Raw genomic sequence first — 16,265 nt, 5'->3', positions numbered from 1 at the left:
ATATTTGACTTATTATGTACTTTAATTTTTATTGTACATAATAAGTTCAATGTTATGTTTACGTGATGCACACTTTTTTTTTATCTTCTTCGTGGATGTTTTAGACAGTTCACCTTTCTATGTGGTTGTTGTTTCTGTGTGGCCAATTTTATTATATATTATTTTTATTTTGCCCAAATTTCATGTGTTCTATTTATCTTTCATAGCATACTTTTGTTCTTATTACTAAAGTTAATTCATTTTCCTTTTAATAATTTTGTAGTATGGATGAAGAAGAAATCCACCACATACGCACAGTCGCATTTACTCTTACCGTATTGTATTATTACTATCTCAAACACGTTGACCGAAACTCATGTATGACTTCAACTCAAGTAGGAGACAGATGAGTTGGTGAGTTATTACGGGGCCATCCAACACAGTTCTTTAATATGTTTCGTATGACACAAGAAATATTTCATGATCTGCTAAATTAACTCCGGATCCATCATGGGTTACACGGCTCTGCATGAACAACCCCAAAAGAAGTGCTTGCAATAACGCTATACATCTTATCTCTATCTTATCTCAAAATCTCTATATATCTTATCTCAAAATTAATCAATAAGAGGGGTTATGGAGCGTTTCCAACATTCATCTGAAACCATCAGCCGATATTTCTCAGTCGGTTTGAACTCTCTTGTTAGTTTGGCCCAGAAGGTAGTGAAGCCCGAGGATCCAACGTTCCATTCAATTCCTTCACAAATTGCAAATGACCCTCGATACATGTCATTTTTTAAGGTCTGTTTTTTACCATTACATTTATCTTTCTACTTTTATTACATTACAGTTTTTAAAAAGTTATAGTTGTAACTCCAAGATTGCATTGGAGCTATTGATGGAACACACGTCGATGCATGATTATCTAGTGAAGAAAGAGTTGCGTACATCTGCCGATGCGGCTCCCCAACACAAAATGTTATGGTCGTATGTGATTTGATATCCTTTGGAAAGTTCTCGAGAAGAAATGTGTTGATTTGACTTATATTCAAGTCATTAAAGATATGTATACTAGAGCTGTTACTTGTGTTCAAACTGAAGGAGGATTGACAAAATATTTTCCTATTTCTGTTGGTTTACATCAGGGATCGACTTTAAGCCCATATCTTTTTGCTTTAGTTATGGATGGTCTTACTGGACATCTACAAGAGGATGTACCTTGGTGTATGCTTTTTGCTGATGATATTCTTCTCGTGGATAAAACGAGAGAAAAAGCCCAGGAAAAACTTGAATTATGGAGGTCTACATTGGAGTCTAAAGGCCTTCGTTTAAGTAGAACTAAAACTGAATACATGGAATGTAATTTTAGTAGTAATAGCTCTAGTGACAGAAGTGTGACTTTGGGTGATCAAATTATTAAAAGGTGTGAACGATTTAGATATCTTGGGTCCGTTGTCCAAAGCGATGGTGATATAGATGGAGATGTTAATAGTAGAATTCAAGTTGGTTGGTTGAAGTGGAGGAATGCTTCGGGCCTTTTGTGTGATAGAAAAGTACCGCTAAGACTGAAAGGAAAATTTTATAAGACGGTGGTGAGACAAGCAATGCTCTATGGCGCTGAATGTTGGCCTTTAAAAGAGAAGCATAATAATAAGTTAAGTGTTGCCGAGATGAGAATGATTAGGTGGATGAGTGGATTTACACTTAGAGACAAAATGCGGAATGAATATATTCATGATAGGGTTGGTGTAGCTCCTGTGACAGAAAAAATTAGAGAAAGTCGCCTTAGATGGTTTGGTCATATTAAACGTCGACCATTAGATGATCCGATTAGGAGAGTAGATGTTTTAAATTCGACTTGTGTTAAGAAAGGCAGAGGTAGACCTAGGAAGACTTGGGCTTATTGTATTAAAAATGATCTTAATTTACTAGAACTAAATGAAAATATGACACTAAATAGGACGCAATGGAGAAAAAGGATTCATGTAGCCGACCCCACGTAGTGGGATTAAGGCTTTGTTGTTGTTGTTGTTGTTGTTGTACTTTTATCATGGCTGGATGGGAAGGAAACGCCCACGATAGTCGCGTTTTCAAATTCGCTACCAGAAACTTGAGACATGGATTTCCATACCCACCTCAGGGTAAATACTATTTGGTTGATGTTGGATATCCATTACAAAAGGGATATCTGAAGCTCTATCCAGATACGAAGTACCACATTCCTGATTTTGAAAGATCTAGTGGTGTCACACGAGGCAAAAAAAAGATTTTTAACAAAAGACACTCTTCATTGCGCGGGGTAATTGAAAGAGCGTTCGGAGTGTGGAAGAAGAAGTGGGTCATATTACGGGATATGTCGTACTACCCTTTTCCAAAGCAAGTACAAATAGTTGTTGCCACAATGACGCTACACAATTTCACCCGACGCCACCCTTCCAGATCGGATACGGAGTTTGTCATTTTAGAAGATGATTCAGTGCAACTCCCACATGAAGCATTTGAATATCATGTGGGACGTTCAATACATGAAGACTTTGGTTCAGAAGATGCATGCACTCGAGAGGGTGAAGGTGCATAAGAGATGACAACTTTACGAGAACAAATAGCAGATGATATTCTCCGGTCATGATATTAGCAAAGACATAATATATGTTTTGTCCTGTTTTTAAGGAATATTGTTGGGGGAGCTTACCTGTCATGAGCTTTGATATCTTGCATTTTTTGCCTAATATAAGAAGCTTGTTTTGATTGGGGTTAATCCCACTTCTCTCAGCCTCGGACTTATTGGAAGTAATTGTAGAAATTTAGAAAGATTGGCTCTTAGTGGCAGTGAGACTTTTGGTGATAAGGAAATTTCTTGTATTGTTGCAAAGTGCATGGCTTTAAAGAAGCTTTGTATTAAGGGTTGCCCTGTTTCTGATCAAGGGATGGAAGCTCTGGCTGATGGATGTCCTAACCTAGTTAAGATTAAAGTAAAGAAATGCAGGGCTGTTACTCCACATGTGGCTGATTGGTTGAGGTCTACCAGAGCTTCCTTGGCTGTGAATTTAGACAACATCAATCAGGTTGAACTGCAGGAGGCATGCATGAGTGAGAGTGGCATGATGGATAATGGTGTAGAGGAGATTCCAGTTTTGGTTGATCCATTTTCCTCACTGGATGTTCCCTCAAGCAGCAGTGGTAGGACAGGGCATTGGAAGAGGATAGGTTTTATTGCTGGAAGTAATTTCTTTGCGCCTACTTTTAGGAGATTTTTTCATGGTAACAACAAGATTTTCTTTCCTTCATCACAATCGGATAATTAAGTATTGTACCTTTCTGCTAAAAGCTTGCTAAGCTTGTATTTGTTTTATTTTCATTTTTCGGCTGTTTATTTTTTCTCTGGTTGGTTCTACTAGGTTTGGCAACAATAGCTTGGTTTTTTCATTAAAAATTATATTTGCATAACCAATTGAACTATGCACCCAAATGTATATTGAAGCAACCTATGACATGGCAAACATTGTGGCATGATATTTTGGTAATGCTTTGGATGGTTAGTGAATTAATATCCTTTCATCTCCTTAATAATTTGACATCATTACATCTGTTGAGTGATTAGATTTGAACCTATTTCATGTGTTGTGTTATGCGATGTCTCCTCATTTATAAATGGTTCGACAAATCAAACACTCTTTAACTACACTACCATGCAATACATCAAATGGCGAAAGAGGTGGCTCATTGCATCAAAGATTTCTTAAATATTTTTGTCCCATAAATATATCCGAACAACATTAGGTATGGTTATAATTTCTATTCGATCTTAAAACCTGTTGTACAATGTTGTATGTCATTTTCCTCAAACTTTGGACTGATCTATTCTTATTTTAATAACTGCAGGACGATGAGTTCCAAATATTAAGGGAAGTCCGAGAAAGTGATGTGTCGGTGCGGACTACCATCCTTGCTACTCACGTCACGTAAGACACATAGCTTTGGAAGGCAATTTTATAGGTGCCCAAGGTGGGCACAACGACAGGAGGACTGCAGTTTCTTCAGGTGGGCCGACAGAGAGTCTATTTCTATGATATCCCAGAAGGATACCCCAGATCAGAGTTCGTCGATATCAACATTTCAGAACACTGCATCTGCTTCGAGTGCTTTCATTTCTACGGTATCCCAGTCGAACAGATTTGCTCAGGGTTCTGTAGTTTCAGAGTCATATGGCATGGGTCGTGATATGCTGCTACATTATAAAGTTAACATTATCATATTTTTACTTGTCATTTTAACATGTTATTTTTTTTTATGGGTGCTCATTATACTTTGTAGTAGTATGTGCATGTGCATTTGACTTTTGTATGTGTAACATATTCGTTTGATGTGATCGGATATGTTTTAGTTATATAAATATAAATCAACTTTTTGGTATTTTCTTGTCTGAAAAGTGATCTTTAATTTTGTTGAGAAAAGAACAAATTCCGCTGCACAGATTATTCATTTAATTAAATTTTTTTTTCCAAATAAGCTGTTTACAAAACGCACTAACCAAACAGCTAAACTGTTTATTCAGAACAGGGGCAGAATGGACAATTTTTCAGAATCAGCTGTTTTTCATAAGCGTCAACCAAACAGCCAGACATCTTATCTGGATCAGCTGCTCATCAGCAGATTATCAGGATAAGCTGTTTATCAGCAGAAGTTGGATAAGCTGCAGCTGCCCCAAACAGACCCTAAATCACCTTCTTGCAGTTTAATATAATAAATTTATCCATTCTAACTGAGAATCTGACATTCATTTGCAAAATTTGCTAAATATATTTGACCTTCAATTTGCATAGGCCTGCAAGGAATTCTAACAGAAATTCATTTAAAAAAAGAAAAATCTCAGTGTGCGTGCACTTATAAATTATAATAATGATTAGCCTATATATTTTATCCTCTATGCATAAAGATATAGTTAACAAGGTATATAATGCGGTGAAGTTTCAAACAAATCCAAATTATATGCAAATCACAAATTTGATCCTTTATAGGCAAGTCAGTAGAGTAAGTAGATCCAAAAAAACAGCAACAACAACAACAGGCCTTTATCCCACTAAGTGGGGTCGGCTAAATGAATCATTTTTTTCCATTGTGTCCTATTGGAGTGTCAAATTTTCATTTTCATTTAATTCTAATAGATTAAGATAATTTTTTATACAATATGCCCAAGTTCTTTTAGGTCTACACTTGCCTTTCTTAACATAAGTCGAATCTAAAACATCCACTCTCCTAACCGGATCATCGGATGGTCGAAGTTTAATGTGACCAAACAATCTAAGACAAGTCTCTCGAATCTTCTCCACCACTTGACAACAACCCTATCATGGTATATTCATTTCGCATTTTGTCTCTAAGTGTCAATCCACTCATCCACCTATCCACTCATCCACAATCCACTCATCCACCTAAGCATTCTCATCTCAACAACACTTAACTTTGTTTTATGCTTCTCTTCTAAAGACAAACATTCTACGTCATAGAGCATTGCAGGTATCACCATCTCATAAAATTTTCGTTTCAGTCTAAGCAATACTTCTCAATCACAAAATAAATCTAATGCATTCCTCCACTTCAACCAACCAACTTGAATTCTACTAATAACATCCCACTCTATATCACCATCACTTTGAATAATAGACCTGAGATATCTAAAACGTTCACACATTTTAATGATTTAATGATTTATGATTTGATCACCCATAGTTACATTCTGTCACTAGAGCTATTACTACTAAAATCACATTCCATATATTCAGTTTATTCAGTTTTAGATTTACTCAAACAAAGGCTTTTAGACTCCAATGTAGACCTCCATAGTTCATGTTTTTTTCTGAACTCTTTCTCTTATCTTATTTACGAGAAGGATTTCATCAGCGAAAAGCATACACCAAGGCACATCCTCCTGTAAATGTCTAGTAAGAGCATCTATAACTAAAGCAAAAAGATATGGGCTTAAAGCTAATTACTGATGTAATCCAACTAAATAAGAAAATACTTGGCTAATCCTCCTGTTTGAACACAAGTAACGACTCTAGTACACATATCTTTAATGACTTGAATATAAGTAATATCACCACATTTCTTCTCTATAACTCTTCAAATGACTTCTCTTGAAACCTTATCGTAAGTTTTTTTTTTTAAATCAACCAAAAATCATATATAGATCCTCCTTATTCTCTCTGTACTTCTCCATCAAACCTCTCAATAAATGTATAGCTTCCAAGGTAGACCTACCCGGCATAAATCCAAACTAATTATGAGAAATTTTTGTATCACGTATTAACCTGTGTTCAATTACTCTCTCACATAATTTTAAAGTATGTCACATTAAATTAATTTCTCTATAATTTGCACACTCTTGTGCATCCCCTTTATTTTTAAAAATGGGGACCAAAATACTCTTCCCCAACTCCTAAGGCATCATTTTTGTTTTTAAAATAATATTAAAGAGTTTAGTAAGCCAAGAAACTCCCAAAGATTCTAAATGTTTCCACACTTGGGATATCATCAAGTCTTACTGATTTTCTACCCTTGATTTTCTTCAAAGCCAGATCAACTTCATTTTTACTAATACGACGGTAAAAGTAAAACATTTTCTTATTATTAACGATATTAAAATTACGATTATGTTCTCAGAAACTTCATAAAAAAATTTATCAAAATAAATCGCCCACCTATGTTAATAATTTTCCTCAAAGAAAAGTATTATTTTTATTTTCATCTTTACTACACTTTACTAGAATTAAATCTTTACTTTTATGTTCTCTTTGTTTGGCTTGTTTATAAAAATTTTTCAAACTCTTTAGTATTTAATCTATTGTAAAGATCACTAAAAAAGGAATTTTTAATGTCACAAATTGTTCTCTTAAACTTCGTACGGGTCATCTTATGTTTTTCTCAATTTTCCAAGCTTTTACATTTAAATCAATTTTTATAGCACAACTCCTTATATTTTATCTTTTCTTGCACATTATTATAGATTCAAAATAACAAAATAAGATAAATTAAAACACATCAATAATAAATGTGTTAAAAATAAATTTTAACTGAAGAATAATATCATCGAAACAGCTCAAATCTTAATTCAAATCATTTTGGAATCAAATCCCAAAAAAAGGAAAAACCCAAAAAAAATTGCATATACTAAAAAGACATTTACATACATACCACCCAATTCCTATGTATTTACATATCTAACACTTAAACTTTGTTTTTTACATTTCTACCAGCCAAATCTTTCATATCACATAAAGAATATAACAATGTTAACTTTTAAAAAGTGAAATGCATACTTTCATGCATAGGTAAAGAGCAAATATGCAAAAATTGAAGTTTAGGTGTTAAAAATGTAAATATATAGGAATTCAGTGGTATGCATGTAAATCTTCCAAACTAAAAAAAATCAAGTGAACTCTATTGTCTTAAGTTTAAAGCAATAATCATCCATCCTCTGTAATAGTATGTCAAAGGGGATAAATTAAATATTAAAAGCTCACAAAGAGTAAATGTCAGTTCAACCTCTAGCATCACTTTCAAAACTCTCTAGTTAATAAGGATGCAGCAAAGGTCCTGAAAGGGTCAATGAGTTTTGGGCCCCCTTCATCCTCAATTTAGCTTTTGGTAGAAAACTGAAGCTCTACCTTGCCAATTTATACCAACTTTTATCCTATTTTCCATTAAAATTTATCTCAAATTCCTAAACATTTCTTTGTATATTGAGGAAATTTTTTATTTTTCATATTTATAATTTTTTATAATGTATTCCTCAATTATTAATTTTCAAAAGTAAAAAACTCAAGGAGCTTGGGCCCAAACCATGATAGGCAAAATACCTCACCTTTTCAAAAATCGGCTCTTATTAACATATAAATGAAAATTAAAAAACTGAGATCTTAATTATAAATCAACAAATAAAAGCAGATATGGTCCACCCGGTGATCCACATGTCATAGGATGGAAGGAATAGACCAGCAGAAGCTCGTTTGTTTGTTCAAAGAAAGATACCTATGGTAACTTTCTCCCTACTTTATAATTATCATTTTTCTTATGACTAGAGAAACAATCCAACTATTCTTTCTTTCCATCCTACCATATATGCAAACTGACCTATCAACTAGCTACCTGTATTACACACAATACATAGTTTACAGCTGCATGAAAGCCAACGTGCAAGGCTCCAAAACTCAACAAAGGCACGCTTTAAATACTACTAAACCACCGTATCAGCTGAAAAGTCCAATACCTGTAGAAAAAAAATAAATAAATAAAAGAATACCCGTTCCCAAGTTCCTATATCTGCCATCCATATTTATAGACGTCACTGAAACTAATGTTCAACGAAGGCCCCCGTAGAGAGTTCAATTTTATAAGTTTTCAATAAATTCCGGAGAGCAAAATAACAGGAGTTGTTGCAAGATTTCGAAATGCTTTAAATTGTAATCAGCCCTGATTGAAAGACGATAAAAAGGAGACGAATAGGCCAGCGATTCCATGCGTTCTAGTACAATCAGAGCATGGATAGACGAGGGTTTGAAACACAGAAGAGTACGTACCTTCCGCGTTGGAAATTTCTGCAGGGTTCCCGTCTTCGCATCATAGATTAAGTAAAATCGATCTACTGGAATCCCCAATCAGACCAGCAAACTAGTTTTGTAGGGCGTCTTTGCCAGTTGGTGGTCGGTAGGGCGGGCGCCGATTTGAAACTAATGAGGAGCCGAGGTTACAGCAGAGGAGAAAGTAGAGATGACGGAGAGCTGCCTGGAAAAGGGCGGGGTGGGTTTTAGATATCTGCCGCCTAAAACTATAGGTACAATGGGTTCCCATCCAAACTTCAAAATTTATATTTCAACCACCTTAAAATCGCAACAATTTTAACCACTCTATTTTAAAATGAAATAAAATTTAAGGTAGTAAAAATATAAATTAAAATTTAGATGATCAAAATATTATATTTAAATTTCAAATAATTGTTATTTAAATGCCTCTTAAAAATCTTTGTGCAAGAAAAAATTACCGCACCCAAATTATATATATATATATATATATAACGTGTTTTTATATCAATTGGTAGCATTCACTTCGGCAGTTGTAAGTCCCCTCTAATCAAGGGTTTGATCCCCTCTACACGACTAATGCTATATGGAGGTGGCACTCCAGTGATTAGATGCATGGGTCTAACCCAGACCTGACGGGTTGCGAGCCAGGAATGGTTGGCGGTTCCGCCCGTCAACCATCTTATATATATATATGTATTGGCATATTTCTAATACAACTATTAAAAATTTGTGATTCTATCAATATGTGATCATCCGCGCTCATATGACTATACATTGTTATTTATAAAATTAGCATCCAATCTATTTTTTTTTAATACTGAATTAAACTATTTACATGACTCACGATCAAATTATTGAGAATATGATAAAAATAAAAATTATTAATTAAAATTTAATTGAAACTTTTGAAATTTGAGTGAGAATTTGGAATTAGTTAAAAGAGAATGGTAGTTTTAAAAATATCAATGCTTTAAGAATAGGTCAAAAGCCTTCAGCTAAATTAAATCTGTATTTACATTCTAAAAATTGCATACAATTCTAAAAATTAGAATTCATATTAAACTATTGTACGAATTTTGTGCAAATAGATAAAATATTCACGCTTTATTCAAAAAAACATGAACTCCAAAATTTCATCAAGATTTTGAATACTGGCACGGGAATAAACTATCACAACTACTCAATTAGAGTTTTGTTATACCTATAAATATTCACCAAAGCCTATATATATTCATGCGAATATGTGATCATTTTGAAAATAAGCTAAGTTATCTTAATAAATAATCAAATATTTATCTCTCTTAATTTTCGCTATATTTCATTTCATTAACAGTTTAGTTAGTTTGGCAACGAAAACTACTATGTACTCTCTAAATACTTTCAAGCCACTTTAAAAGCCAGCCTGAACCATGATTTCAGTTTATCTGTGCATGATAAATATATTGGTAAATTTATATAACTAGCACAAAATTATTTACATATCTCACATCTAAACTTTCATATTTACATGCATAACATTTTGGAACTTCAAACCTATGCATGAAGAAAATGTGTATTTCAATTTTAAAATGTGGTAATACATGAGTGTTGTATGTAACTGTGAAAGTTTAAATGTGAAGCAGACACATATATGCATACTAAATATATTGCTTTAATTATCAAGTAAAGAAAACTTCGAAAACCGATTGATAGAAGCAGACACACTAAGCAAATAATATTATAGAAAAGCTAACAGGTCCAACATCTTACACAAATGATGACAATGAAAATCTAACCAACACTTCGACATATCGATTCAATCAGCGCTGTTTTTCTCCTGCGTCAAACACCTCTGAATGAATAACAGGTTAGCCAAATATGCCAAATGCTAAATAAAAAACAACAGTTCTACTCTCACTGATTCTTTACTAACAGTGCGTCAGTGCCCCCACAAGAATAATACATTTGTGTGCCAACTGCCATTTCAGCTATGATATGTCGTGTGACAGTCGTGTTATGTTTGGGAACAATGTCCGGAAAAACCGCATTATGCTCTTCGTGCATGAGTAGCTAACCTTGAGTTTTCAAATGGATATAACAAGACTTCCAGATTCTGCAATTTTTGTTGCCAAGCAAATGTTGCCAGGACGACAACAAGACGGTAGCAGAAGGGGGGTCCAAGCTTTTATTTCGGTCCTGAGTGCATTAGAAGCAAAAGTCATGAAAAATGATCAACCAAAGTACACGTTCTTAAGAAAGATATCCATATCAAATTCATAACAGAGGTTCATTGACATCGTCAGAATTAGATGATTTATATCATAATTCAGGAAGATGCTATGACAAAAACAATTCATTGTTTTTACTAAGCTGAATTTTTAACAGGTTTGGAAAGTGTTTTAGGAGAAAATTCCTAGGTTAAGCTAAAAGGTATAGGAGAAAAAGAAAATTACAATTGGCCCATGACGCTTCGAACGCATTGCCCATCCAATGATGTAAAAACAAAAGGGGTTACACTACCCTTCTACTTCATCATTTATGAAGATTCATACCTAACTCCACTGACAAAATAGCTAGCACGCACCCAACAACATATTATTCATGATATGGAAAGAAGCAATTGGATAGTGAATGAGTAAAAAATAAAGAATAATAAGCTTCTAGTTTTATTAAGTTGTTCTTATTTAAATTTTATGTACACTTTAAAATGTGAAATAAAAGATAAGAAGTTCTCAGGATGATGGGGTGAAGCTTCAATGGGCCAAAATGCAATATAGAAAAAGCTATTATAGAATCATGTCACTAAGATGGAAAGAACTACTAAAAGTGGACTAAATATTGCGTCTATAAGCAATTATTATAATGTACTTACGAAGTTTCATTCTTAAGAGTAAGTGCTCACTTAAGATTATTGGTCATGGGATTAAAATTTGCCCTAAATAAGAGCCACACAAATAAATGAAATGTAAAAGCATATTAATTTTGCCATGTCAAAGATCAAAAGGATAATTCCTAAAGAGAAATCACTACCAAGTACTTTATGCCATTCTACTTCTTCGGTTCAAATTGAAAATGTTAGTGTTAACATAAGTTCATTTAGGATGAAAGGGTGCAAGCCTAAAAAAGAAGAGGTGTTGCAAACACTCATCTAAAAAAGGTCTTCAATAATCTGCAAACAAGAGGGTAACAAGATGGTAAAATTGCAAGGATATTTTTCAGCTAGCCTTCCTTTTAATCTTGCAAGAAATTTCCCATTATAAAATTGCATTTCTTTTGCGTGCAAAGGGAGAAATCTAATGATGCCAAGTTACTTGAATTTATAGAAGAAACATGAAAAAAAGGGTGAGTTTGACACGTGATGGCTGGACTGGACCACAAAACATATCACATAAATTGTATTGGAGTACCAAAAAATCATCCAATGCTTATTATTGGAAAGTGCCAATCCACATAAGAAATTTATTTCCTTTTTTCCAAATATATTTCACTAATTGTATCCCCTTTATTAGATATTTCATTTTTCTTGTTTTTCTTATTAGGAGGATTCCCATTTGATTTTCTTTCTTTATTAAATATGTATACATAGATTTTCTTTCTTTATTAAATATGTATACATAGCAAAGTGTAATGCATGATTTGAGAGAAATAATTCCTTCAAGAATTCTACATGGTATTAAAGCCATTAAATTGATATCATTTGGTCGCAGTCTTATTCCTCACCGTTGATGAGGACGGATTCATACAAACCTCAGAAGTTGTCGTTTGATGTCATCCTTACGTATGCACACTTGAGGTCATTTTTGCTCTCTGGCACATCATCTGGCTTTTCCGAGTGGTGTCGTTGTTTTGCCTCCTGGATAAGATTGCACTGCTCGTCCCCACTAGTACATTCTGTTAAAACACCTTAATTAATCGTCCACTCTGATTAAACATCACGCTCGTCAGGTTCTTCCATTTGAACGGAAAGTGGAAGTGTCTCCTATGATAGGCACGAGTCAGTCGCTCTCATCCAAGACAAAAAACTTTTGATCGTTGTCTTTCCATGATATTGTTGCCGTTCAAATCCTTCTATTCCTGCATCACAAAGGGTTTAGTCCATCGTCACAGATTTGTTCGAATTCTTAGATTTTATCAGATCGGATCTGTTGAAAGATCTAATTCAAAATTCATAATTCAAAATTCAAAATTCAAATTACAATATTTATTGTCTTTCCTATTCTACAGATATTATTCTCCTTCCTTATTTTTTATCTTGCTTAATTAGTCTTGGAATGTAATAGGAATTTCTTTGAATTTATTTAGTTAGTTTCCTTATCTAAGGAGGAGAGACTCCAATATGTAAATGCACCTTGAATTGAATCATTAAGAAGAAATAAAATTTTCTCTTCAATTTCTGGTTTTACCATCTCATCCTCTCATAACGTTAGTGTTGCTTCCACCTCGAACAATTCAGCTTGCCCTAGCCTCCACATCATGAGTAGCCATCTTGCAAACGGCCAGACCTCTTCTCACCAAATATCAAATGCTTGGAAACTAAGAATGTACATCTCCCTCTAGTTCATGTTCACTCGTCTAGACGAACAATAGAACTAAGGGTCCTCCTCTCATTTTTGTTCCAGCAATTGGTTTTCTTAATTTGAATTTCACAATCTTATAATGATTAAACATAACATGACATCAAAAATTTTTTCCTCGAATGTTAACTCCAGATTCGAGCCTGTCTTTACTCCCTACCGTACTTGAAAACTTGACTCACGTAGTCACGAACCATATATTGCATGGCCACAATTTCCTTCAATGACCGCGGTTTATTTTTATGTACATCTGTGACGCAGGAAAAGGACATCGCACAAGCAAAATTTTAGTTTCGTAGATGACGAATTCAAAACATCGGGTCTGACTAATGACCACATGGTTATTAAATTTCATGACCACAAAAGTTGGAGAAAAATTACTACTCTATAGGACATCCAAAGATATACGAGAGGCTGCAAGTGAAACTTTAGTATTGAAAACATCTCAGAGCTAATTAAGATTGAGACCAAACCACATGATCTGCGACATGGAGATTGAGTGTTATTTAATATTTCACTCTCACTCGTTGGCTGCAGTTCTACATGTATGAGGTTAATTCCTAAAAATAACTTGATGATTTTGCTTGAACCATCAAATTTGACCTTTAACTAAATAAAGATCTAGAAAGTTAGGGGGAAAATCATGGGAATTAAACCCATCCCTATCACTTTGGAATCCTTTGCAGAAGTTTGAAGAGAGAAGAGTAGAAAGAAGTTGATGATGACAAACAATCACACCACACCATCTGTTGAAGGATCTACCTTGTAAACTCAAAATTCCTCTTAGAGTAACAAGCCCAAGAAGGGCGCCCACAGTGCAACTATTGTAAGAAACCTGGTCATGTGAAAGAAAACTGTTAGAAAATACAAGGTAAACCTGCATATTAGAAGCCATCAAATGGAAGATATGAAAGGGAGAACCGTGCAAATATTGTTGTCATAAACAAATAATAATGTGGGATTCAATCCATTCACCAATGAGCAAGTTGAGGCACTGCATAAAATTTTACGTCATGCTTACAGTTATGGACAAGTACCACAATTCTCTACCGAGCAACCGATCAGTCTATTGGCACACCAAGATATCATTTTTCATGCTCTTATTGTTCAAAGAAATAAACTAAAACTTTAAATTGTTGACTTTAGAGCTTCAAATCATATGATGGGAGATTATTATCTTCAAAAACTACAAATCACGCACAAGTTAATCCACAGCTCGAATGGCTGAAGGTTCATTCTCTCCAGTAGCAGGGATCAAATCAGTCGAATTGATAAAGAATCTTAACCTCTACTCTATTTTTATATTCCAAAATTAAAATACAGTTTACTTTAAATCAATAAACTTACTCATGACTTAGAATATCTGACTAAATTTTATTTCAATTCTCCTGATATTCAAGTAATGAATTTGGAGAAGGTAATTAGCAGTGCTGAAATGCATGATGATCTGTGTATGCTTAAAGAAAATAATCGCATCGATAGACAAGTTTGTCCATCAAGTTGTATTTTTGAGTCTAGTTCAGTTAATCTAATTTCTATTTCCAAATCTGCTTTAGTTGGAAGTTAAGTCATGTTAAGGCATTGTAATCTTGGCCATCCAAATTTTGTTTATATTGAAAAAAAATATTATCACATATGTTTATCAATAAAAAACTTTATTTCTATCAATGTAAAACGCGTTAACTTGCAAAACATACCAGACATGTATATTCTAAACTACAATATAAGACTTCAGATTGTTGTGTCACATTGATATCTGAGAACCCTCCCAAATAAAAAATATAAACGAGGCACAATGGTTGGTTTCTATCGTCATAGATAGTCATATTAGAATGACTTCGACATCCTTCATGAAAAAAAAAAAATCTGAAACCGCCAACACATTTCAATCTTTTTAATCCATGATACATAATTCCAAAGAAAAATTGAAGTTCTTAAAACCGATAATGCTAAGGAATGTTTTAATTTCACTCTTGGTCCTTATCTTTTCAAGCATGGAATCATTCATATAAAAACTTGTGTGGATACTTCTCAACAAAATGAAGTCGTTGAGAGAAAGAACATATTTGAGATGGTCGGTGCCATTAAGATTTTTAATTATGTGCTTAAACATATTTGGGAGGTAGCTATACTCAAAACCACATATCTCATCAATAGAATGCCTAGTCATGTTCTAAAAGTTCAAATCCCTCATAATTTTCTCATGGAACCCTATCCACATATTCACTCTTTTTCTTCTGAATTAATATTAAAAGTCTTTGTTAGTTTCATATTTGTTCACATTCACCAACACTGCACCATACTCGCTCCCAAATCTCTCAAATGAATCATCATCGATTGCTTCAACAAAAAAGGATAAATACTACACTCCAATCACTAGGAAAATATACAATTTCATAGATGTCACATTCTTTGAGAATCAATCTTACATTCCCAAATCTAAAATTCAAGGGAAGAACTTGATGGAATATCAAATTTAACATCTTCTCCAAGACACCCAAACTGAATCAAACCCTGTCAATCAACCAACTGAACCAAATCCTACCATTCAACTAGCTCCACTTGAATAACCAAACTCTGTCGCTGAAACTATCCTAATTGTCTCAACTCCACCTCAACTTGACACCAGTGACCAGAAACTTCATGTCTATACCAGAAGGAAAAAAAACAATAAGCACGTCGAGAACACCATGCATATCAAGAACAATCAAAAAACTGAACCAAGTCCATCTGCACCTAATAATCATAATGGTATGAATTCTTTATCTCACGTCCAAAGGTGCAATGATCGTGCAATTGAAAGATATGTAGCTTATGGAAAGTTGTCATCATCTTACAAGGCTTTTGTCACAAATCTTGATAGTGTGCAGGTTCTTGACTCTATTTAAGAGATTCTAAAAACTCCAACATAGAAATCAACAATAGAGGAAGCAATTTGAGCTCTAAAAAATGGTAACATGTGGACACTTAAAGAGTTACCTCATTGAAAAAAGATCTTGTAGGCTCATGATTAAATACAAAGGAGATAAAAATGTAGAGAGGTTCAAAGTTAGATTGGTAGCAAAGTGCATCACATAGTCATATGAGATTGACTGACCGGAAATATTTGCACTTTTTGCCAAGCTCAACAATGTTCGGGTTCCACTCTTTC

General features: G+C 34.0%; 2 protein-coding genes across 4 annotated transcripts in view; both read right to left on the bottom strand.

Moving 5' to 3' along the window:
- LOC110023551 (zinc finger CCCH domain-containing protein 46) overlaps positions 1-8,792 on the bottom strand; it is a 33,994-nt gene extending 25,202 nt beyond the window's left edge. For all 3 annotated transcript variants that reach the window (XM_020723029.1, XM_020723030.1, XM_020723028.1), the window contains exon 1: positions 8,559-8,792. In XM_020723029.1, coding sequence (XP_020578688.1) covers positions 8,559-8,602 — 44 coding nt within the window. In that variant the 5' untranslated portion in view covers positions 8,603-8,792. The remainder of the gene's footprint in view (positions 1-8,558) is intronic.
- Positions 8,793-10,276: 1,484 nt separating this feature from the next.
- Positions 10,277-16,265, bottom strand: part of LOC110023347 — a 27,375-nt gene continuing 21,386 nt past the window's right edge. Inside the window, exon 3 of the mRNA XM_020722714.1 lies at positions 10,277-10,736. The gene's annotated coding sequence lies outside the window, so the exon portion shown is untranslated. The remainder of the gene's footprint in view (positions 10,737-16,265) is intronic.

Source organism: Phalaenopsis equestris, unplaced genomic scaffold (assembly GCF_001263595.1).
Source record: "Phalaenopsis equestris unplaced genomic scaffold, ASM126359v1 Scaffold000224, whole genome shotgun sequence".
Taxonomy (NCBI): domain Eukaryota; kingdom Viridiplantae; phylum Streptophyta; class Magnoliopsida; order Asparagales; family Orchidaceae; genus Phalaenopsis; species Phalaenopsis equestris.
Note: the sequence above shows the minus strand (reverse complement) of the source record. Positions and strands in the feature narration are given on the sequence as shown.